Here is a 26,162-nt window from a genome sequence, read left to right as displayed (position 1 = left end):
ATGGAATTATCTGACAAATAATATGGTTTGCTGCGTGGCTAAACCAATCTAAAAAGCTTGTGCTTTTATTTTGGTGAGCGAAATTATGTTTTATTAGTTTGTCAAGAGAGCTGATAGCTTAGTACTCCAACCTCTCATTCAAATATGGCTCTGTGCTGTAAGCTGCAGACAAAATGCTAACACAGAGGCTTCAAAAATGCATAATCCAAGATCAGTGTGATGTCCATCTTTTAAATACAGTCTATGGTTGATATTGCTTTTATTTTATCGGGATACATGTTGACTATTTTCAAGTAGCTCTGGTCAAAATACAAATCTGCAGCACATGCTGTATATTTGACATCTGAATTTTTTTTTAACAGAATCCTGTTACCTACTTTGGTATATATATCACATATTTTTGATTAATGTAACTATAGACACTGAAAAAAATAATAAAACATATTTAATATGATTCATGTTTTTAATATTGAAATGATTAAGTAACTGGATGTCCTGCATGTGTAACAGGCTTATTAGATGTAGTCTTTTACTAACTGATGCTTATCAGTTTATTGCACCGTCTATTCCCTTTCTTGTTATTTCTAACCATCAATGATCGACGAGTGTCTGTCTAATAAAGGTCTGAAGTATCCACTAGAAGACATCTACAGAAAATTCTGTGCACAAATTCTGAAACAATGAGAAATAATTAACAACTTTAAAACTTTTCAAAATAGTAAATTGCCTATAAAAGCAGAAAATTTGTACTTTGAACAAAAAACTGAAAGAGGATTTTAGACAATTGAATATTAACAATTAGACTTAAAATGTCTTTTTTCTGATGTTTTGAGGGAAACTGGTTAAAATAAAATGCCACAATGACCAGAGTTTGCATATGAACAAAAGTCAAATCAGTAAGTTGATAACATCTGCACAGCACGTGTGCATCCCTAGATAAAGCCCTTATGTAATCCAATAGTGGCTGTCTGAAAAGACAGAACAAGCATCCTATAAACAGATCCAGTGCTTTGCATAGCAGTGTATATCTTCAGGGGACCAAGGAACAACTCTAAATATAGCTTAAATTGAACTCTGCCCTTTCCCTCTATGTCTCATAGACACATGCACACACACACATATGCCACACTGCCTCTTCTCTGCTCTACTCCACTCAGATGATCTCTGAATCTTGTATCTTTCTCTATCTCTAACTCTGGGCCAAAATAGTATCAAGGTTGCAGTTTGAACATCATATTCCAGAGAGCACAAATGGGCAGTGTATCAAAAGAATACCCTTCAGAAACTGAATATTTCCGCTGTTTACCAGCAGGAAATAAAAGGATTGCATATGTGAGAGTGCGTTTGCGCTGAGAGAAATAAAGAAAGGCAGTGTCCTTAAAGGAGCAAACCCATGGCCTGTGATCAGGGCACAGGGAAAAGTATGGGGCAGCTTTGTGACAGAGAGCAAACAGAGCAACAAGCAAACAGGTAGAAAGATAGCAACAGGAAAAGAAACAATAAAAGCTTGCAGTGTTTTGCTACAGATAATTCATCAAAGCTGTTAGCAATGGATCTGTCTCTTTGTTCTAAGTATACCGCTGCTTTAGAGGAGAGAGAAAAAAGAAGCGAGATGAAGGTGCAAACAAAGGCACGACCACTACGGCAGCAGAGATAAAGCAACAGATGTTGCAGAGTGGTCTGTGTTTCCAAAGCCCTAACTGAAACTGATGCCATATAAGACTCCCAGCATCACAAGGGTTTCACGGCTCTGTCATAAACCTTTTCTTTTCACATTATCATAATTTTTTTCAAGGACCAAATGATGAAATCAAAATGATGTTAAAGGTTTTGAAAACTAATGCCTATCCTCTGTGTTTTTCTTTGAAGTTGAAATCTCTTCTGCAATTTGGTTAAGTGCATTTTTTTTTAAAGAATCAAGAATACCTACTAAATTATTAATTTTTTTTTTTTTTGCATGCCCACAATCTGAAGAGCCACTTATGAGCATGTCCATGGATTAGTACTTTAAGGGACACTCAGTGAGGATTTTAAACCCTTGGTAATTTCTACTCATTGCTTTTACAAGACTAAATGATTATAATTGCATTGCATTTGAGAGACCAAGCTAAGTACAGTGCTTGCAAAAATCAGCTGTTTTACTTCTACATATTAAATAAATGACTGGTGTGGATTTTAGAGATTATATTATTTTGTAATATCTTGTGCCGCTGGCTTCACTATTATACTGCAGACATGCCCTGTTTTTAAAATAATTTAACTGTAAAAGCATTACTCACCCAGGCATACATTAGTGTTCAGACCACCTGAGGTTAAGATTGTAATAAACTCTCATGCCATTCATGAAAAGATGGAGTTTATTACAGCCCCCCCCGGAGAAGTAAAAACAAGAGCCAATGCGTTGTTCTCTCTACGAAGCACTAATCTCCCACTCAACAGAAATGGTGCCCTTAAATGCCGGCTTCCTGCTCTTAATGCCTATGCTTTCACATCCATGTTGGACAATTTGACATCATTAGCCAACACTCACAATATATAATTGCTATATAATTGCCAGTGTTGGCTACCCAGCAATATATAATGAATCTAAGGGAAGGGTTTAAATAAGCTGTCTGCACACAATCTGCCTTTTCAGTTTAACACTGACACTAACACTGATGCTGAATCCTTTGTATTAAATGATGTAGCATTTAAGTGGAACAGAAAAACACTAAGAACTGCGGTGTTTGAGCCGCTGTAAAAATACTAACAGTGAGAAATGAGAGCGTAAGAAAAAGAGAAGAATACATGCACCGCGCGGTGTGAAAAGAGCCCTTTGGCCATCAAGGAGTTCACCTTCCCGTGGACTGTCAACACCTTATTAGGATGGAACTGTGGCGGATGTGGACAAGGATATTCTGAATAAACAGTGAGCAGCACAGGACTAACAAAGTCACGGTGCAGCGACGCAGTTTAAGAGACGAAGACATCTGCAGTCACTATGATTTTTCTTTAACTGTCAGAGCCTGATCAAACACATCAACATCAAAGAGGTAACAAGGTTGATTAGAGTAATCCCTGCAACAAGGTTCTTAAAGTCATCACATTTGCTTGTATAGCTGAGCATCATGTACTGCTCCCTCTTAGGAGTTTGGGTTTCTCTACGACACACCAGCGGGTGCTCCCACAGTTAGATACTGAGCAAGGTTTGAAAATGAATTGTGTACAAAAAAGCAGAAGTCATAGGTCAGCTTCAAGAAACCATTATATGAGAACATATCCATCAACTGCCTCAGCACTCCAGAAATTACCTGTATTACAGCCAGCGTATGGAGATGAAAACAAGACAGCAATCACTACATCACAGGAATACCCTTTCTGAATCAAAAGAAGACCATCTTTCTTTTTTATTCTGTCTTCTACTCTACTGATGTTTTAGCTGTTCAGATGTAGCTTCTAACAGGCGTGTTTAAATTATAGTCAGTACAAAGAGGAGGTTTATGGGTATTATTCAATTGATTTTGCATTTTCTGCCATTTTACACAAAGGCCAGCAAGAACATCAATTTTTGAGCATATGTTTTTGAGACGTGAGTAACGATTTCCTGCTTCGTATCTGTCAAAGGAGACAAAAGCAAGGATTTATAGAGTTAGATGGACTCAAAAGCTTGTTATTAATAAAATCTAAAATAGGATCAATACTGTGGGATTGTAATGGCTTTGTGTTTTACACTGGCAGGGAGCAATGGCCTTATAATACCATCTATAATCTCCTTGGAAAGTCCACTTGAGGTAGAAATTCTGGAATGGCACGGTATGGATGCTGAACTAAAACTCCTCTGTGTCACACAGGTGTCCTGAAGAAAGCACCTGTTCCCCAGAAATGGTTTTCAGGGTTTTTCAGTGGCCAAAAGACTTCTGTGACTCACTAAAACGATGTTTATCTGAATGTCAAGCAGAACAGGAATAAACCATCAGATTAAACTTTGGCAAATCAAAAGATGAAAAATAACAAATTCCTATGCATCCAAAAAAAAAAACCCTCAAGTTCCAAGATTTCCAGAGGTGGAGTGAGGTTAACGAGGTCTGAGCAGTAAATCAGCTGAGTGACATGAGTACAAATCGCCTGACTGCATTACAGCGTCATCTGAATGGTGATTTGAGATATACCCTGCTGCACAACGGCAGCAGGCCAGGAGCTTGAAATAAGACTCTGCAGGAAAAGTAGCCAGGAGACGACAGACAGATTTGTTCACAATACAGATCTAGAGAGGTGGTTACTGATAGGCTTGTCTGTTTCCACAACATTAACTTGGCTGCAGTATTTTATTTCGAGTGTCATGTTGAGGGATCTGATTTGTTTTTTCACCTGTGCCCACAAGTATTACTACTACATGCTAAAATGTATCATCATTACTAAGATGCAACAGGTATACATTCACTGGACATTTTATTAGGTACACCTTGCTACCTTAGTTCTTCGTCAAACAGACTCAAAAAAAATGGAGGAAGCACTCCTCACAGATTTTGCTTCATATTGACATGACAGCATCACACAGTTGCTGCAGACAGCACATCCATGATGTGAACCTCCTGTTCCACCGTATCCCAAAGGTGCCCTATTGCACTGAGATCTGGTGACTGTGGAGGCCATTTGAATACAATGAACTCAATGGCACGTTCAGGAAACCAGTTCTGAGGTGATCTGAGCTTTGTGACATGGTGCGCCATCCTGTTGAAGCAGCCATCAGAAGACGGGCACCCTCTGGTCTGGCAGGATGCATCCATGTATTTGTGTTTTTTATGCCAAATTCTGAGCCTACCGTCTGAATGTCACAGCAGAAATTGAAACTCATCGTTTTTCCAATGTTGTCCAATTTTGGTGAGCCCATGCAAATTGTAGCATTAGTTTCCTGGTATTAGCTGACGGGAGTGGCACCTGGTGTGGGCTTCTGCTGCTGTAGCCCATCTGTTTCAATGTTCAATGTCTTCTGCACGCCTTGATTGTAACAAGTGATCACTTGAGTTCCTGTTGCCTTCCTATCAGCTCCAAGCAGTCTGGGCATTCCCCTCTGACCTCAGGCATCAACAAGGAATTTTCACCCAGAGAACTGCCGCTCACTGGATATTTTCACTTTTACAGACTGTTTTCTGTAAAAACTAGAGATGGTTGTGTGAGACAATCCCAGCAGATCTGAAATATCAGTATCTGAAATACTCAAACCAGCCCATCTGGCACCAAGGACCATGCTACATTCAAAGTCACTTCAATCACCGTTTTTTTCCCCATTCGGTGGATCATCTTGACCATGCACTGAGTTGTTGCCATGTGATTGGCTGATTAGATATTTGCATTAAATATCAGTTGAATAGGTATACCTTATACAGTGTTCAGTGAGTGTGTGCTAATACTTAATCTATTAGTTATTTTCCAGGCTAACTAATTTGTAAATAAAAAGGCAAAAACTGCCCACTGCAATTTTCTGAAGCCCAAGCTCACATATTCAGGCAGTTGTTCTCATCCAATCAATAGCTTAATCAATATTTCAAAAGGCTTTTGCAGTAATCAAATTGATTTATGTACTTATCGCTTTTGCTCAGATTGGCTCAGAGACACAAACGAATTCAGACATCCCAAATGACCAAACTGTTACGTACTCTATCTTTTTAATCCTAAAATGTTTTAAGAAAAATCCATGCAAAAATAAACACATTAACTGAGCTTAAATATATAACATGCAACCTTGAATGACCAAATTCAAGCTTACAACACATAAACTACACTTGATGATGTAACACAGTGGAGCCCAGCCTATTCTTAGAAAAGGGACATTTACTCGGCTGAAAATTAAATGTCACTCTTGTTATAGAAATGCCACTCTCCAGTTCATCACTTTGTCATTTTCAAGTAGTCACTGAGCAGCTCGCTGCCTCTGCTGGAAGACTTGACCCCTATTTTATAGAAGCTTAAGTTTAATATTTGATGGCTAAGCAGATGTTTGAAAGTAGGGACCTTTCTCTCTTTGAATGGCTGCAGTGTAACCAATCACGTTTGTCTTGATGAGGCAGTATCATTATTTATTTACAAGGTCCTCACTTGGATTTATGATGGAATAATAAAGGTGCGGCCAGGCTTGAGCACAGAAGAAAAAGCTCCAGCACACCATCTGTGTTTACGTTTTGTAAGTGTACGTGATGGTGTGATGGCCTTCCACCCCTGAGTTTATCATCTCCTGTATCAGAAGCTGTGACAGTAACAATGGGGCAGGAGGAAAATGGCAACTTGAAGTGAAAGCAGAGGATAGGGCTTGCGGACACGCTGACGATAATGTCAGGTTATGCAAAAACATGTTAGGCTATCAACACTCTGACACCTTAGAGTGACTCATTACCGAGCCTGTTTTCAAGTAGGAGCGAGGCTTGAGAACAGGCAACATCTCACTTGTGTGAGAGGCGATCACATAGAAGAGTGGGTGTGAGGTTGTTGGCAGTCATGCCCACGGGTCAAACATGGATTTCCATGTAGACATGGGCTAATATGCATGTTCCTATGCGTAAACATTAACCAGACATACCGTATGGCCTTAAAGACACTATAAACCATCTACATTTATAAGTAAGATGAGCAATGATTCACTTAAAACCTCTCCGTGTCTCATTCTTCCTGACACTCTCAAGAGAGTAGTCTATGAATCACAGAGATTAAACACTCTGTGTGACAAAGTGTTTATCTTTAAGTTTCCAACTGAAAGAGAGTCTTCTGTCTTTGAGAACCATGCACATCCTGTAGGTAGTTCATGTATAGTTGGTGGTTTTGATGCAGTAATTTAGCAATGCAGCAACAAAGGCTGTACAGACGAAAACTGCAACAATGCAACACTGACAAAATCTGCCTGCGCTGCAATTTGGTTGCAAATGTCAATTATAATTTAGGATTGTGCAACATTGAAACACAATATGATGTGACATTTTCCTTTTTCTGATGAACTTTTAACTGAACGTGGTGATTTTGGACAAATAAAACTAACAAAGATGAAAATATGACACCTGAACGTAGGTAGGTGTCACATAAATGACGACTACCTGCATCTAGTCTGAAGCTTCACTTTAATGTGAACCATCCCTTGTGGAATGCTAAGGCTAAAGCTACAAAGCAACAAACACTGGAGAAGAAGCACTTCTGAGGCTCTGACTAGACGACTGGCATTATTACTTCCTTCTTCAGGAATGAGGTTATTTTCTCCTCCAACACCACTCTCTCTGTGACAGTGGGGGGAGTGCAGTACGCAGAACGCCATTAAAACATGAAAGCTCGTGGCAGAACTGCAATGGAAGCCCTTTCTCAGCATTTTGACTGGTCAGGGAGGGAGAAGGCTGTAGAGACGTACAGACTATGGTTAGTGATCTCTCAGCGGGAGAGCAAGGAGGGCCCAATGAACGTCACTCTCACAGCTGCAAGGCGGCCTGCACATCGAGCTTGAGTGTAAAAAAAACTGAGTCTGACCTACAAGAAGGCTCCACTCACTTCTCCAACTAAATCTTCCTTCTTCTTTTTTTTTAAGTTCTTTGTTCATTTCGCTACATGTATGCAGAGCCTGAGTGTCAGTTGTTGGACATTATCCGCTCTGCTACCTGGGCAATTGTAGCCAGACTAATGCTCTGGCAAGTCCACAGATTTTCCACATTAGATGAGGAATTCAGAGACTACACGCTTGCTGAAGCTCAAAACTGTGGTTAATAGGAAAACCATCTCCAGTGATGCTGGTGATCTCAGGGCCAGTGCAAGCCAAGAAAACTGTCCACTTTGTATCTCTTCTCTATCCCTCATTCTCTTTCTGTTTTCTAAAACTGCCTTACCTGTCATTCTTCAAATTCTATTTTAAGATAACACATTTAATGCTCAGCACACTTCATTTACTCTAGTTCCACTACTTCCAATAAACACAGGTCTACAAGGACAGAGCTTCACACGTCACATCAAACTGCAGTCATTACTTTGATTAGCAAAACTTTGCATTTAATGTAACACCATGGATACACCTGGATAGTCCCACAGATATCAAAAGCATTACTGAAGCTTCCAAATACTTGGTTTACACTAAAATATAGCAAGTAATGATGACCACATGTGCCATAAACCAGCAGAATAGGCAGAAGTGGCGCTCGCAGGCATTCACGTGTCATTTTCTCTTATGGTTGTAGGAATGAAATGGAGGTAGTGTGGCAAAATTCATGAAAAAGTGACAAAAATGTATCAATCCTAAATGTGATGATTTGAGTAACAGTACCAAAGTAAAGTCTATGTCTAGATTTGTCAAACAAAGAACAATATTTTGTTAAATGAGAAAATAGTTCTAAACCTATGCTTAATATACTGTACATGTCTCTCTCTCTCTCTCTCTCTCTCTCTCTCTCTCTCACACACACACACACACACACACACACACGGACGGACGTTTTTAACTGAAGACCTCACAAATCAGTGAATTTTGTTTTACCTTGGCACTGGAATCCTTGTTTTCCAAATCCCCTGTGAAAAGAGAGTAGGACAAATTGAGCAGTTGTTCACTCTCACTCCTTTAAACATGTGCACAGTGGATCCATTCATTCATGCGCACATGCATTCATTCAATCCAGGGACCACGTGTTTCATATTACACCACAATTAAAGAAGAGCACTGCAGGGTTTTTGGTATTTCATGTTTTGCTGAAAGCGCCACCGTCCTCATAAGAGGCATTTTTCTGACTGCGGTGTGGACGAGCTCGACTGGCCTCGAGGAGCCCTGACCTCAGCCCAATCCAACACCTTTCGAACAAACTGAAATGCCAGCTGCAACTGAACTGATGCTCTTGAGGCTGAATGGGAGTAAATCATAGTGGTCTACAATCACATCGCTGTAACGGCTAGGTGTCCAGATCCTTTGTGGCCATGCAGACTATGTTCTACTGCTGACTTTATTTGGGTTTAATCACAATGTCATTGCAGAAATCCTCATTAACATCAAAGCTTGCATGGGAAAGCTTTGTCCCTATAAAGAAAAGCAACAAGTTGTTTGCCTTAATATTTATGATTATACTGAGCTTGTGCTTTGCACTAAGGAGTGGCACTTAGTTGGACATAGGTCACTGTGTAAAGCTGTGAGTGCTATAAGCCACAAGCAATAAGGGCCCTTGGATAACACACCCACTTAAACAGAGGAGGAGTGTGCATGTTGGTATGTTGGTTTAGCTCTGCAAAGCTGTTTGCAGGTTTCCTCCTCTTACATTCAAGATACAACATAAATGTGAAAATTAACAGTTTTTTTTTTTAAACATTCACATACTGCAATCAAAAACCTACAACGCAGACTGGAATTGCCTGCTGTATATGGATGGAATCAGTCTATTTACAGCATTTGTAAACTTATAACACATTCTGTCACGTTCTGCAAATGCATTTCTCCTCATGAGCCACAAATGGGAAAAAAAAAACAAAACAATGCAACATAGGGACAACAGTCTGTGCCTCAACTGAACAGGATGTGCACATGTTGAAATTAGTCTATGTAGAGTTGATGAAATGCTTTTCTATATTTGCTCACTCTGTCAGTCAGCTGCAGAACCAAGACGATCTCAGAACCGGCGCTTCAGCTGTTTCCAAGTCAAAACCAGAAGCTTAAAATCGAGAATCTGAACAAGCCATCTGGGTGCCAGGAAGGGGAACCTATTACTCATCCGAATACTTTAAGCAGGCCCAGTCTTGACTGTGTAGCGGCAATGGGTTCATCACGGAAGCTTTTGGCACAGTTTTCACTTAGTTGTTTTTGTCTTGCAGGAATGTGCTGCATCCTTTGACGCGGTCCTCACACAGATTTATTGAGACCGCAAAGACAAAAATGATTGCCTTAATTACAGCGTTTCTTACTGAAAACTGTCCTAGTTCTGTAGTTAACAGATTACCATACAAAATGTAACGTTAATAGACTAAATAAATGGGAGATCTGACAAAAACGCAATAGACTGGGGTCCCTGGAGAAGCGTGGAGCTACTAGGGAAGATTATGACGACGTTAGTACTCCTGTGCTGACTCTTCTCTAGTAAGAAAGTCTTTAAGAAGTGCAGGGATCGCAGGATTATGAAGGGAAAGTTAGCCTGCAGTTGTGTTACATCACCGAGCAGAGTGTAGGCTCTCGACTGAAGTTATCCAATATGCAACAGGCTGCAGTCAGGCAAGGGGGTGGAGGTGGGTGACGGAAAGCTTACCAGATGAAGTCCGTGCAGTGGCTGCAGAAAGTCGGTTGCTTGAAGAACCTGGCTATGAATTTATGGTTCTTGACCTCGTGGACGTTTTTTTGCCTCAAAGCACCTTTCCGAGCAAACCTATTTGCTACGTCCGAGGAGGACGCCTCGATCAAATTTACTTCAGACATGTCCTCTTAAAAACAAAGTATTAAATGCAACAGCTTTGTGTTGTTATCTGGAGGTGTTTTTCAGTCCGTTCAGACGCACAGCCCTCAGTGTCGCGACAGAAGAGTGCGGAGCGGCGGTCTTCGCTGGAAACACTGTACTTACTGTCTGAGGGCTTTCCCTGCCTGTCTTCACCACTGGGCTGCTCCACTGACAGAGGTGCACGGTGTCAAGTTAGCTATACTGAAAAGGGTTGCATCCGGTCTCAACCTTCAAAATAAAAGCCCCCGCTCTCTTTTAATTAAAGATGAGAGGTCGTTTTACAGCATCCTGAAGCATACCTACCAAACCTGCTACCTGTGCCATGCAGAAAATCCAGGTTAATATAATTGGGCATGCAACCTTTAGAGTTAGATCTTAGGACTAGACTACTGAGGCTTTTATTTGCATTCTGCGGTGCATTTGCATTTCCTAGTGGCAAAACGTTTCATCAGTACTATATTTAAATCGAACATAAAAACCCAGTTGTTCTCACTCCCACTGAATGGTTAAGTAAACAGGTAAACAAAAACACTAAAAAAAAAGTGTTTATTTGCTCACGTGAAGATCAGAAGGCTGTCAGTCAATAATGCCGTCAAGCCTTTTTATGAATTATTTAGTCTCTGCCGCAGCTGTGCAGACGGCATGTGGAGCTTTTATTGAAAAGGGCTATATTTTTGTTCTTTCCTTTAAAAGTAAGTAGGGTCATAATAACTGCATGCTGGAAATAACTATGATTCTTTTTTTTTAAAATATCAGTATTTTGTCAGTAATGCAAATATGGGCTATTGTAAATAATTGTGTAATTGCTGTTTTTATATGCTTTTGTGCAGTTTTGATTACGGCCTGTCGTCACCACCACACTGTCATTTTAATTTGCAGAAAACGCAACATGCCGTGATTTTGTACATTAACTAGACACTTATTATTAGTAGTAGTTTTTTGTTTTTGTTTTTTATTTTCTATAATCATCATGATAGTAGCTTTACCGTGATTTTATTTTTAATAATTGAGTTTCATCAGCTTACAATTATTTTGTGGGGTTTTTTTTTTATTATGATTTGAAACTATACTTGTTTTTTCACCCACACCCATGACAAATAAAACAAACAAGCAATAAATCCTACCTTAATGAAGATGATAATGTTTAGTGCGTGTTTTTCCAGAGTCCAGTGAAGGAAAACGATTGGAAAAGCACGGCTTTTTTTTTTTTTTTCACGATGCAGTATAATTCAACAGTTTTTCAGGGTCCCCAGTATCTCTGTGTCTGTACCGCCTTTAATCTTATTCACAGAAAGCTGTTCACAGTGCCCTTTTTGTCTAACAATACATAAAAGCAGCACACACCAACGTTTTAAATCATGAAAAGGAGCCAATGAAAGCATTCTGCATATCCACTCTATCAAACGCAGAGCATTCATTAACCACGTTTTTCTTAGCTCCTGAGAAAATTTGACCACAGCATTTGGGTTATACTACTTATACTACTGATACTGGTTGCTTAAATCAGCGAGTAAGGCATTAAATAAAATGCTCAGTCTGTAATGGGGTAAAGCAGTGGCTATAGCTCAGAGTTTATACTGACCAGCGAAACTTATATACTAATATAGCCTAAAGCCTGCTAAACTATCGACAGCTCAGCTATTGGATCGTTTTCCTCGGTTAATGTGTTGCTTTTATTTTGAAGACAAACTTCCTGGCGGTTCTCTTGCGTTTCTTTGTGGACTTTGACGCTGCTCCGCGGCTCTTCCTCCTGTTCTCTCGGACTGATGTCACCCACCAGGATCTGCTGTGGGAGGGAGGAGGCCCCTGATCCTACAACAGGAATTTTAGGATGGGGCGTCATCGCGTGGAGAAAATAGTGCAATACATATTTTCACTTGACCGGCAGAATGTGTAGAAAATTCCGTTTTTGTGCACGCATCTAGACAGATCCACTGGTTCAGCTTGTGCTGTCGTTTAGTCAAATCAATTAGGTCATAAAACCAGTGCCACTGCAACCAGTGGCAATTCCATATCTTCACAGTCTGGGACTGAACTCAGTCCTCCAAGATGGCAATGCTCGTCCCCAGAGAGCAGGGTTTATCTGAGAATTTGGGAGTGGAGAGGATGGGATGGCCTACCTTGCAGTCCTGACCTCAACCCCATCGAACACTTGTGGGATTAGCATGGGCGTGCTGTTCATGCCAGAGTGACCAACACAACCACACTGGCTGACTTGAGACAAATGCTGGTTGAAGAATGGGATACCATCCCACCGCAATGTGTGACTGAGCTGCTGACCAGCATGATGAGGAGTTGCCAGGCTGTTGCGGCTGTGTATGGTTCTTCCACAGGCTGCTGAGGTCCCTGTTTGTTAAATGTATACATTGTTAAATTGCCAGTATGTCTTGTTTCTTCAGACTTCAATCTAATAAACAACATCAAACAAGAGTGAGTAGCAGAATAAGCTGTTTGATTTGGCGAGATGTAAGTTTTTTCATTGGTGTAACCCACATACTCAACTCTGCTGCTCAACCAACAAATGCATTTTTCTTACAAATGTGGCAATATTTAAGAGGAAATAAACAGGCTTTCCAGTGGTATAGGATTTGTTGCCAAGAAGCATTGTTACAACAACAACAACAAAAAAAAAACAATCAATCAAACACAAATGTCTTTATTTTTTGTGCTAAGCTTATATGTCATAAATGAATAGGAGTGTGATTAGTCGGATTTCTGCTTTCTATTACTTCAGTTCTTAAGGGAAAGTACTGAGGTCCTGAGGACAAGGAGGTAATGTTACTGAAATAATATCAGCCAAGTTCCAGGACTGGTGAGTACACCCAGTGTCAGCACTGCAAGTGTGCTTATATAACTTACATTTCACATCAGTTAATTTCATCTTGTTTTGAATCATATTTCAGTACAATAATTGTGCAGGAAATGTGTATGTTCTTCTTTGGCTGTGCCTGTGCAGAAGCTTTGTTAGCATTTGTAAAATGACTAAGACTTTATTGAACACAAGTAGACCAATTTCTCACTTCATTAACAAAGTCTAGTTTCTCATTTAAGCTTCCTGTGTTTATCTCTAATAATGTGCTTAAGATTTTATTCAGCTCTTTTATTGGAGTTATTAATACACTTCTAACTATATGCTGTCTTGTAGACATCCTCTTGCTGTTTGCTTCAGCTAGGTATTTGTTCCCATGTGAAACATTTGGTCGCAGCTGGCTGTGTGGATTTACAAGCTATTTGATTTGTTTGCTGTTTGTCCAGACTTCTAGGAGTTTGCCAGTTCCCGGATGGTTCATTGACCTGCGGTGCAGTATTGCTATCTCTGTTCTTCTTATGATAAATTAAATCAGGTTACCAGATCTACTGTGCTTTAAAATCCTGTGCTTTGTGCACAACACGTCACTTAAAAGCAAAAAGAGGAAATGAAAAAAAGATTTTGGTGTCAGGGATCCCACAGGTCTGTGACCCATAGCCAAGGTGTCAATAGTAAATGCATATTGACTATGGTTGTGACACATCAGGTTGAAAGGCTTTGAAACAAAATAGTTAAATAGTAAAAAAAAAAAGGCATCTAAGAGTGTGGTTGGTACAAATAGTAAATGTATGCTCAAGCAATACTAGAATTACAAGGTTCCTTGAAAAGTTTACAAGTCCCTAATGCCAAAACCTTTGAGAAGTCCTGAGTTATATGACATACAATAAATCAGTGCAGCCTATCTGAATAGTTCAATTTGTCCATGAAGGACATATGGTATGGTATTCACTGGTAATCAACAAATCCTTTGACCCACTCTGGTTTTGCATAATTTCCTGCAGGTCACAGAATTTCTATTTTTTACAAATACTTGCCTTTTCTATGCTGATATAACTCATAATTTTCTTTATTTATTGAGTTAAAAAGTAACTTTTAGTTACCCCAAACTAGAACCCAATGCAGGACAGACCCTTTATTCTGTGGTATTATTTGTTAAGGCAGGCTGTGTGGACCCAACGCAGGATTCGGGCGGGCAGGCATAAACTGAAAGCAGCTTTATTCAAAAGTGAGATTCTTTAGAAACACAGAATGGAGGGACACACAACCATGAGAGAATGGCACACAAAGAATGGAGGAAGACGCAGATAATATATACCCATGAGGTAATCAGGGGATAAGACACAGCAGGGAACATGACTGAAACTTATTGGGGAAATGAGACTGGAGAAAGCAAAATTACAAAAAGAGCCAAACTTAGACACAAGGATTCTCAAAATCAAAAGGAATCAAAAAATCCATAGAAAACACAAAACCACTACATTAATACTGTAATGTTTTGCTCTCTGCTTTATTGCTTTATTAGAGCAAAAGGGTATTATTTATCATCAAAAGTCTGTGTGCTTGTCTGCATCTTTACCCCAGCATTTTAAGTCTCTCCCTTCCATTCTTGTGAGTTCGTGTCACTCTGTGTATCTGCTGATTGCTCTTGTATCAAATCAAGGTTATCAATCAACTCTGGGTAAATACGCAGCAGCGTCGAACTTTGTGCTCAATCAATAGGGTGCTTATTCTAGCATCTGATTGGATCAAACTGTCACTGGCTGTTACTTCAGCAGCCCTGCTGATCCTCATCCCTACGCAAGATGTAGGAACGCTGAGAGCCTTCACACCCAGGAAGATGTCGCCAGCTTTGGCTTTGTTGCTCCTCGGCCAAGCAGCTTTCTACACAACAGTAACATCTGTGAAAGGTAAAAATGAAGGGGTGACAACTGCTGCGTTTGTAGTTTGCAATAAATGAATTTATTGCACTCACTGGTAATGTTCAAGAATCATCTTGACTTTATCTGTCACTGTCCTGCTCCTAATTTGCTTGCATATTTTTGAATTTTATGCATGTGTGTTTACTTCTTAACTGAACAATAGATTACAGAATGCAGAGTTATGAAAGAGTTTTTAGGAACATTTGAAATTTGGCTGAAAAATTTGTCCATTTCCGTGCCTGATCTTTAACCAGTATGTGGCAGACCTACTGTCACTGATGGGATTGACGATTCAACCCTGAGACGTGTGTATGAGGTTGGAGAAGAGGTGACTCTCAATTGTGAACAGGGGTACTTGCCTTCAAGAACACCAGCTCCCAGGATAACCTGCACTGCCACAGGAGCATGGACGCAGTCAAACCTGGGTGTTCCCGTGAGTAAAAATTGTGGTTTTAGAGTGTGAACCCCTCTGTGTTTTATAGCTCTAAAAAGAAAATCTCTCAGACACAGTCAGCACCAATATTCTGCAACCACAGATGTAGAATTTTGTGACATATTTCCTATAGCTAAGATGTGCCAGATCCCAAGACCTCTGCAGCCATTTGCAAACGGGAGGACAGAAGCGCCGTTCAAGAGTGTGCTTAACTACACGTGTGATGATGGGTGAGAGTGAACACGAGAATCAAACTCCAACAGAGTTGTGTTTGCAGTTACTATATCTCAGAGTAATGGAAACTTTTTTGCCATTAGGTATGTCTTAGTAGGAACCAATGAAAGCAGATGTTTACATGATGGCACCTGGAGCATCCCCCACCTCTCTGCAAAGGTAATGCAGAAAAATGTACATGGTGAAAATCAAATCATTAATACTTATACAGAGTAAACAGAACAGTCACTGAGCATTTTACACTTAAAAAAAAAGAAAATTGAAAAGTGCTCATTTAGTTACAAAGCTGATTTTCTATATTTTAAATATCTATCCACTTGGATGTGTTAGTGTGGGATTGCATTCACTCGCTAGATTATGTCTGACTTGTAGACATGTAAAAGTTTAGCCAAATGTGAATTTTCCTAAACACTGAGCTCTTCTGAGAGCTGACACAAATAAAGAATTCAGAGCTGATATCAGTGTAACTTTAGACTGACCTCTTTCCACCCCCCCATCCTCCCTTAAAGCCGTGAACTGTCCTCTGCCCAAGCCACCAAGAGATGGTAGAATTGCCCACGATAAGCCAGTTACTGGAACCACAACTAAGTATGGCCAGGCATGGACATATGAGTGTAATCCCCCTAAAGCACCAAGTTATGAGAGAGGATTCTGCATGGCTGATGGAACTGTAACTGAACCACCAGTGTGTCGAGGTATGCAGACACGTACTTTTCTTCTCTTTTTTCATCCTTAGAAAACACTAAAAGGTTTTGTGCTCTAAATGTTGTTTACAATTTTGTCTATTTTGTTTTTAATGAAATTGCAGCAACTGTTTAATTCCTATTCAAAACCGTATTCCAGATGTGAGCTGCTCAGTGCCAGCAAGCATACCAAATGGCTTTATAAGATTTGCTGTGATGAGGCCACATGGCTACAAGGAAACGGTTGAGTATGTCTGGCAATGAGCACTACATTCTGGAAGGTCAGAATGAAATACGGTGCCAAAACACAGGAAACTGGTCATCAAAGCCGGTCTGCCGGGGGTGAGTCATAGGAAAATAAGATCTTTTTTCAGGCTTAGTTTCTATAGTCATCTTAAACTACTGAAGTGCTTCTGAGACTGTTTCTGTTCATTATAACATGAGTCCTCCAGTGCCTCGCTCTAAAAATGAAATGAGCTGAATAAGCTCATCATTTAGCACTGTTCTTAATGCAAAGGTGGAGTGGAAATTCTAATTGCTTTTATGACCCACAGACAGGATTTATAATATTTGGTGAAAGTGCTTTAACTGCTCTTTTTTTTTCACCCAGCTCCCTGCGCAGTTGGCATCAAAAGAGGCCGTATCTTCTACAATGGCAAGAAGATCTGGATTGGAGACTTGAAACCAAACAGAGTCCTCCATGGAGAACATGTTGCCTTCTATTGTCTGAACAAAACTGGCAGTGTGGTTACCCTGTGGCTAGCACCTGTAATGATGAAACCTGCCTATTCCAGAATGCTTTGAGGGTGAGTCCTTGTGTGTCTTTTAAAGCAGCTGTGGTGGCGTACATTCTCCCCATGATTTAAAAAAAAAAAAAAACTCAATCAGAGAAGTGATTTTATTTCTTTGGGACCTTTGTTACTTATAGTTGTCCACAATATTACATATTTTATGTTAACTGGGCTGGTGATTGTTGAGTTAAACCGATAGGTTCTGTATGCTTCACTGGTAGCCACCCATTACATTTTTTTCCAAAAAAAAAAAAAGTTATATAATACTCCTGTCACATGGCTTCCAGATGTTTTTAGAAAGCCCGTGCAGTCAAATGAAAATATTTAAAGAGTACAGTAATATATTTGCTCCCTCCCCCCTTTTTTTCCCCCAGAACCAGGCAGGATGGAGTACACCTTGAGGCCAAAACCCTTCCGTCAGAAATCACAATGTGTGCTGCTTCCCCAGCTGCACATCCAGGAAACCTTACAGTCACGCTAACATAGAAGCCATTATCTTTATTGGTAATTGTCTGTTTTCTTATATTCAACTGATAATAAAATATCAGTGGTCAATCATGATGTGTATTCATTAACACTTGAGTACATTTGTGATGAACTTTTTCATTTCCAAAACATACACTGCATACTGAACACAGATACTGTACATCTATAGCCATACACAGTCCACATTACAGGTATAAGTTGTGTGTCAATTTTGTTCACATTTCAGATATGCTAAACTTTTGATAATTGGCCCATTCAAAAGTTTAAACCTCCCAACCAGATGAGGGTTATACAAAGATATAACTTGGAGAGCTTGAGGCTAATAAAAAGCTATTAACATAAGAGAGGCAGACGTGCCTTACAATGTCCACCTGACAAACTTTCCTGGGAGATTTCATTTCGCCAATTCACACCTTTTTATGTTAGTCGACTCTCCATTTGACCTTAACTACTCAAATGCAATATCAGGGAGGTGAACAACCCACACAGGTGCTGGGACTCACATTGATGCCACTTTAGTGCTACTTGTGATAAAAGTGAGCGGAAATGGACTCGAAAGCTTGGATATGTAATAGGGTGGATGAAATAATGATTAAATGCAGTGTGTTTCTATTAGTACATCATTGTGGAGAAAACCATGCAGTTTAACTTGAATTAGTGTGCTACAGTACTTTCATTTATATGAGTCTAGGCATTGATATCAAATCTGCATCTGCTCATTCAGTGTTTCTTGCTTAGGTTTACAGTAACTTACACTTTGCTCATTTCTGAGAATCTGAAATTCATAATCAAACAAGAACTCTCACTCTACATAGTTTTCAATTTCTCCTTCAGTATGAGGGATTTTCTTAGGGGTTTTCATTATAATGTTTCAAGCATGGACACAATGAGCAATGGTAGTATAGTGTGTGGGGAAATTGTTACTGTCAATTGCTGAAATTCGTCAGCAATAATTAATTTAAGGCATTCCTGTATTTCAAGACACATTACATTGCCCAGAATTATTCTTCCATCTGCCTTCATACACATATGAACTTGAGTGACATCCCAGTCTTAATCCATAGGGTTTAATATGATGTTGGGCCACCCTTTGCAGCTAGAACAGCTTCAACTCTTCTGGGAAGGCTTTCCACAAGGTTTAGGAGTGTTTATGGGAATCTTTGACCATTCTTTCAGATGCGCATTTGTGAGGTCACTGATGTTGGATGAGAAGCCTGGCTTGCAGTCTCTGCTCTATTTCACTCCCAAGGTTGAGTAAAGACTCTGTGCAGGCCAGCCAAGTTCTTCTGTACCAACTCACTCATCCATTTCCTTATGGACCTTGCTTTATGCACTGGTGCTCAGCCATGTTAGAACAGGAAAATGTTCCGAGACTGTTCCCACAAAGTTGGGAGCATGAAATTGTCCAAATTATCTTGGTATGCTGACGCATTAAGTATTAAGTATTTCACTGGAACTAAGGGGCCAAGCCTGACTCCTGAAAAACAACCCCCACAGCATAACCCCCCAACCAAACTTTACACTTGGCACAGTGCAATCAGACAAGTACCGTTCTCCGGCAACCGCCAAACCAGACTCATCCACTGGATTGCCAGCGTGATTTGACACTCCAGAGAACACGTCTCCACTCCATGCTTTACACCACTGTATCTGGTGCTTTGCATTATGCTTGGTGTTTTAAGGCTGGATGCAGCTGTTCGGCCATGGAAATCCATTCCATGAAGTTCTCTCTGCACTGTTCTTGAGCTAATCTGAAGACTACACGAAGTTTGGAGGTCTGTAGTGGTTGACCTCTGCAGAAAGTTGGCGATCTCTGCCACTATGCACCTCACCATCCGCTGACCCCGCTTTGTAATTTTACATGGCCAACCACATCATCGCTGAATTATTGCTCCCAGTCACTGAGTTGACTGTGGAATATTTAGTAGTGAGGAAATTTCACAACTGGACATGTTGCACAGGTGGCATCCTATCACGGTACTACAATGGAATTCACTGAGGGATCCATTCTTTCACACATGTTTGTAGAAGCAGTCTGCATGTCTAGATACTTGGGTTTTATATACCTGTGGCCATGGAAGTGACTGGAACACCTGAATTCAATGATTTGGATGGGTGAGTGAATACTTTTGGCAATATCTCTTATTGGCAATATCTCAGTATCTCTGATTGGGCCAGCATGACAGAGTTTAGACTTCAAAAAAGGTTCAAACCACACATTTTTTGCCAATCGGTAACAAAACATATTTATTCGGCTTCATCTGGCTACATATTTTTCCCCTAAAGTACGTATATGCCCCAAAGCACTGTGCTAATCTCTATAGAACAATTTATCAACAACAAAATGGGGACACTGGGATGTAATAAAGACTGTAGCATTGGGCAACAGTCATTGCAACAACAAGGGAAAGTCCACTCATCGAGTTTGTCACTTCCAGTAAAAAGTCACAACGATCACAACCTTTAACTGCAAATAGTCAGCAAAATAAATAAAGCAAAACAAAGATATGCAGTTACTTCATGTTGATCTTATCTGTTTACTTTTAGAGAAATACAAACAGCAGCAACAGAGAGTCAGTATTTGAACCAAAAGCCACAGACAAGAACGGAAGAACATTTGAACATTTCTACAAAAGATGGAACGAGGGCTGACTTTGATTCTGCTGTCTCCAGTCCTGTTTTTTGCCACTGTGACATCTGACAATGGTATTATTTCTCACTTTTATTTTACATTATGTGGCTTGACTGTATAAATATATATATAAATTTCACAGTTTTATGTTTTTAGGTTCTTGTCATCTCAATAGCTTCTAAAGACATATTGGAACTTACTTTTGGAGTGCAGAATTATACAGCTAAAGCTCGTCACAGAAGTAAAATATTTTGATTTTAACATCATAAGGAAATCAATCTGAAATCAAATATTGAAGTCAATTGAAATTGACTGAATATGTGGCAGTGATATGCAATACAATAAAAACATACAATAATAACTTTCAAATGAATGCTGCCTCTGGAAATTAGCAATATTCTTGCAGCACAGACAGTTAATGTTCTTCTATAAGACTTTTACAAGAGTTTTTAGTAAACAACTTACCAAACTGCATAATTTACCGGTTTGCGCACTTTTCCATAATTGCATGTGAATAATTCATTCCTGTGGTAAAACTGATGTTACTTGATTGTAATGTTGTAAATGGAGTAGCAGGCTTGATGTGTTAGATATTTTGTAAATGTATGATGTAAAATCTGTCTATAGTCAACATACAATTCTTAATAAATCCCTTTTTTCTCAAAGTATGTCCCAGACCTAAGTTGGGTGCCAACATCAATGTGGCTGGGCTCCAGAGTTCCTTTAGCCCCGGTACGGAGGTAGTGCTGTCCTGCAAACAAGGATACACCCCTATCTCGGGCCCTCGCACAATTGTTTGCACTGCCAGCGGAGGGTGGACAAGCACCAAGTTTCTGTGCATACGTGGGTCTCCATTATTCTAGTGAGAGATTAATAACAGACTGTCTCATATGGCAAATTCATGATCTTTTTGGACACATTCAAGATTTTGAAAGAAATTGTTTTTATTCTAGTGTGGTTGTAGATGTTCATTGTAATATTTTATAATATTACTAATAAATCAAGCATAGACATGCTTCATGTCTGCTCCAACACTATAATATATGCTATATGATATCAAAATCATGGTTTTGATATCATATAGCATATATTATTTGATGGTTTTATAAAAGAAGCAGCACCTTTATTTTAAATCTTTTAATACTCACATTATTCATAAAAAAAAAATGAATAGCAAAACTTATGTACATATGATCTCACTACCATGTACATATTGTCTCTTGCAGCAAAGAAGTGTCCTTACCCTGATCCACCATCTAATGGAGAATTGTATTATGAGGATATTGTGTACCAGAGTACGATCAACTATACATGTCATGATGGGTAAAGCAAAAACATCTTGTCAGATTTTAGTGTGTAACAGACAACATTATGTCATAGCTTTGCACATACACCACAACTCAAGCTTATATTGACTCAATAATATGCACTAAAAGTAGATGATAACCAGCTACTGTTTTTGACGTGCCATTTGAAGCCAATTTTGTTTTTGATCCATCAGGCGCTTTGTTGTTGCTAACATACTGCTGATATTTTCTGTGTGCAAATAAAAGACCTCTCCTGAGGTCCCCAATTTTGTCTAGTAGCTAATATAAGGTAAAGCATGATTAAAAAATAGATGTTAGATTCAACTCATTGTCATGGTGCGCACAAGGCACACAACGAAATGATCGTTCCAGATCACTCATCCAGAGACGAGCATCTGCGGTCATGCAGCCAGAGACCGGCGCTACCGTTAGGCAATGTGGTTTAAGTGTCTTGCCCAAGGACAGCACAGGGACAGGGGCTCGAACCTGCAACCTTCCGGCTGCAACCATTCATTCAGTGTTTGCCTTAAAATACATCTAACCTGTTTTGAGTCATTGTGTCATTTCACATTGCACATTGCATCAACTTAATGAATAACATTGCACTGCTTAGGTATATAATGGCTGGATCCAGCTCTTCTATCTGCCAAGCCAATGGAACATGGAGCACACCAACACCAGAATGCATAGGTATGTAATCCAAAAAGGAAAATTTATTTGCTCTCTTACAACTTTTTTGGTCTTTAAAGACAAACACACAACTAACAAATTCGATAATTCCTTAATTATCCTGATTTTAGTTTACTGTAAACATATTAAAAACTGTTTACAAGCATGCTGGTACGTGAAAGATTAATTGAACTGTCTGAAATATCTCACTGTTTTTGTTTTCTTTCTTCCTTCATGCTGTTTATGTGTTTTCATATGATTGACTTTTAGAACTGAGACTGACTAGAAATAAGAAATCACTCAGTTGGCCTAGATGTAGCCCTGCAAAATAATACATAACATAGAACAGGCACCATTTACAAGTAATAGGGTAAGACACTTATTATATATAATGATATATGTATAAATTCACTCACTGTTCCTGTCCTGTTGCAGCTGTGACCTGTGGTCTTGCGCCAATCCCAGAGTTTGGGAAAATCATTTACAACTCAAGAGTCAGAGGGAACACCACTGACTACGGCATCACAGGGACATACACATGCCTGCCTCCATATGTACTTTTTGGCGATGCAACAGCAGTGTGCACCACCAGTGGAGCCTGGACCAAGACACCTGAATGTCGAAGTATGAAGGCTATAAAAGCAGGAGTAATTACAGTGGCACTGCACATGCATTTACAAACCACAATTCAATTTAATTGTATTTATATAGCAGCAAATCACACAACAGGCATCTCAAGGCGTTTTATATTGTAAAGTAAAAACTAACTATGTACTAATCAACCCTTCAATTTAAATGGAAGCCAAAAACAATAAATGTTAGCCTTCCAATAATGCAAAAATTATACCGTTTTTGAATTTCAAACTGTTTTTTTTTTATGCGATTAATTGCTATATAATTGATGTGCAACTCTATACTCCAGCATTAGAAAGTAACAAGCTATAGTAGTTGATTGAATTAAATCACTAATCTTTTTAACAGAGAATGATCAAATAGCTAACCAGTAGTTCTGTTTGTCCCTCACAAATGCTGTGAAATCTGGGTATGCGTAGAGGAAAAAAACTATAATTTGTGCCGCAAAACAAAGGATTTGGATATATTTGGAGATTTTCTGCCTTCACAGTTGGAAAATGAAACACTTCTGTCCAGTAAGAAGGTCATAATGATGCAGAGCTTCACAAAAACACAATAACAGACAACACGAAGTCTTGCTACATTTTTATTAGTTTCTAATCAGTGGAACAAATTGCTCCTTTACAGGGGTGACTTGCCCTCCACCAGAGAATATTGAAAGAGGCTACATGTCAAACGATGACCAGAGAGACTATGACTACCAGGAGACCATCAAATACGGCTGTAATGGAGATTATGTCATAGAAGGAAGTTTGGAGAGTGTTTGCCAGCAGGATGGGACTTGGTCTGCGAAGCCATCCTGCAAGGGTAGGACTGCAGTATATAGAACATCTTTTTACATCACACTTTAGATAATAGCTGTGCTTTGGAAGATTGTGTGAGGTGAATGGACACTTTTATCTCACATAATGATGAATGGAATATTTCAAAGGTTATCAAGACAAGATACTACACAATGCCAAATCTTCAGTAGATGTATTTTTTATTCTCCTTTTTGTGATTTACAGGTCCTTGTAGGGTTGGAATAAAAAGAGGGAGAATATTGTACAAAGGAAAGAAAATATGGATTGGAAACTTTGAACCCAACAAAGTCTTACACAAGGATATTGTCTCAGTCTACTGCATGAACAAGGACAGGAATTGTGGTTATGCTGTGTCAATGCAGTGTATCAATGGAAAGCTCATAATTCCTGAATGTTATGAAGGTAAGGTATATTTCAAAAAGAAAGAAAGAAAGAAAGAAAGAAAGAAAGAAAGAAAGAAAGAAAGAAAGAAAGAAAGAAAGAAAGAAAGAAAGAAAGAAAGAAAGAAAGAAAGAAAGAAAGAAAGAAAGAACACATCTATATGCTCACCAGCATGAAATATTTGGAATGATTTCCTGTCAGCTACATGTGTTTTCCTCCATTCATATTTTGGAACTTACAGAATAAAAATACAGAAAATTCCTATTGTAATAATCAATCAATTGCATATGCACATAGTATAAGTTACATATTTACAGTCTTCAACAAATGATCAGCAGTCTGTGTCACAGGAGTTTATTATTATTCACCATATGGAGCTGCGGAAAGTACTTACTTCCCATTAGATCTATTATCACTCAACCCTGCAGAAAAAAGCAAAGCACAGCAAGCACACATGGCTGCTTTTGGTGTCTGTTTTCTTGAGATAAACAACAGGGCAGTATTTGCTGTAAAGGTCACCTTTTTTTTAATAAATGTCAGATGATGGTTTTCCCCAGGCTTCTTAAGTTGTTAAGCCGTTCTAGTTCCTGAGGATATTGTTCTGTGTGTCTGTGTGTGTCTCTTTCCAGAGCCAGGCGCTACTTCTTATTCACTTCATTGGAGATCGCTTCCATCAGAAATTAACCAGTGCTGAAGCAAAGGCAGCGTCACACTGATGACAACTGAAGCACTGCAAAATGACGCAGATGTCGATGCATTCTGTTCACTGATATTAAAGAATATGGTTTGACTCAATCGGCATTTATATTGCACAAAATGTAATTCAGTAATTAATCCTGGCTGTTAAAATGTTTTTGGGGGTATTTTATTTTCTGTTGATAATTCAGTTATGAAATTAACCTCCTAAGAAGTCAATATTCAGTATACATGGGCAGTTATTAAACACAGTAATTAAAATGTGTGGTGATTAATTAATGCAACCAAAGGTAGACCTTTCCTGTATTGTAATGTAACCAGGTATTTTCTCACTGTTTCCCAAATATGAGGAGTTAGGTATGTTTGACTTAATTTTTCACAGCTAAATTGTCATGAACTGAACAATGTTGTGCTAATAAGAATAAAATTAACTAAAATGACACAAATGTTTCCAAATTATTTTATAAAATCTCTTTCTGAAAGTAATACATTTACTGTATATAGTCGGAGTAACTCATTAACAGGTCACTGCGAACATTTTCTCTTTCAAGGAAAAAGTATTAAAAGTCTTGCAAAGGGTGAATAAAAGTCATTTTTTCTCTTTCTCCTGTAATGTATGACATCAAAGAGAGGGGTACAGCACAGCAGCTCCCAGAAATGGTGGCCTTAAAAGGAAAGGAATTACAGTAAATGGCTTGTTTAGGCCAGCAGATGAACTGAGGGGCTGCACCAAGGCCCTGTATAATATATTTTTTCATATATTTTTTATATAGTATATATTGTGGACTGATATAACCGTGACTCATGTAAAGCTCATCTGTAAAGTCTACAAATATCCAGGGCTCCTTTGAGACTGGTTTCATGGATTCTGAGTGGCCAACACGTCTACTTTCCAAACACATAAGAAATAAAGTTTTTGTTTTAAACTGCCACACTATCAGAAACACTATCAGATGGATTGAAAAACTGGTCATCAATTGCTTGATATCGACAACATATTAGGTCAAAAATAGCTGATATGATAAAAGATCAACATGCAGTTACAATATCAAAACAAGTAAAATATTATAAGCTTTTGGAGCTTATAAAAGAAAAATAACTTTTTTTTCAAAATCTTCAGACAGATTATTAAAAACCACATTTTTTGTGAACAGGGAAAAAACATAAAACAACACGACAAAATTTCAAATATATATATATATATATATATATATATATATATATATATATATATATATATATATATATATATATATATATATATATATATATATATATTC

General features: G+C 38.9%; 3 protein-coding genes across 3 annotated transcripts in view; 2 read left to right on the top strand and 1 right to left on the bottom strand.

The window, feature by feature from the left end:
- The window catches only part of prkcaa (protein kinase C, alpha, a), a 142,496-nt gene extending 131,935 nt beyond the window's left edge, over positions 1 to 10,561 (bottom strand). Inside the window, exons 1-2 of the mRNA XM_030741718.1 lie at positions 10,221 to 10,561; positions 8,477 to 8,508 (exon numbers count right to left, since the gene is read on the bottom strand). Coding sequence (XP_030597578.1) covers positions 8,477 to 8,508; positions 10,221 to 10,387 — 199 coding nt within the window. The 5' untranslated portion in view covers positions 10,388 to 10,561. The remainder of the gene's footprint in view (positions 1 to 8,476; positions 8,509 to 10,220) is intronic.
- A 4,404-nt stretch (positions 10,562 to 14,965) lies between these two features.
- Positions 14,966 to 17,831, top strand: LOC115787574 (beta-2-glycoprotein 1-like). The gene is given in 14 exon segments (XM_030740319.1): positions 14,966 to 15,122; positions 15,389 to 15,556; positions 15,559 to 15,567; positions 15,701 to 15,797; positions 15,885 to 15,937; positions 15,940 to 15,960; positions 16,311 to 16,496; positions 16,645 to 16,736; positions 16,738 to 16,825; positions 17,095 to 17,220; positions 17,223 to 17,258; positions 17,261 to 17,290; positions 17,650 to 17,667; positions 17,670 to 17,831. Coding segments are annotated over 14 exon segments (1,086 nt in total). The 5' UTR covers positions 14,966 to 15,052; the 3' UTR covers positions 17,762 to 17,831.
- Positions 17,832 to 20,317: 2,486 nt separating this feature from the next.
- On the top strand, positions 20,318 to 25,324 carry LOC115786584 (beta-2-glycoprotein 1-like). Its single transcript, XM_030738796.1, has 8 exons — positions 20,318 to 20,467; positions 21,060 to 21,236; positions 21,620 to 21,716; positions 22,314 to 22,390; positions 22,805 to 22,993; positions 23,630 to 23,809; positions 24,010 to 24,207; positions 24,816 to 25,324. Exons 1-8 carry the CDS (start codon positions 20,398 to 20,400, stop codon positions 24,878 to 24,880), a joined length of 1,053 nt encoding a protein of 350 aa, XP_030594656.1. The 5' UTR covers positions 20,318 to 20,397; the 3' UTR covers positions 24,881 to 25,324.
- Positions 25,325 to 26,162: the final 838 nt, after the last annotated feature.

This window comes from Archocentrus centrarchus, chromosome 1 (assembly GCF_007364275.1).
Source record: "Archocentrus centrarchus isolate MPI-CPG fArcCen1 chromosome 1, fArcCen1, whole genome shotgun sequence".
Lineage (NCBI taxonomy): Eukaryota > Metazoa > Chordata > Actinopteri > Cichliformes > Cichlidae > Archocentrus > Archocentrus centrarchus.
This window is presented reverse-complemented; position numbering and strand designations above follow the sequence as displayed.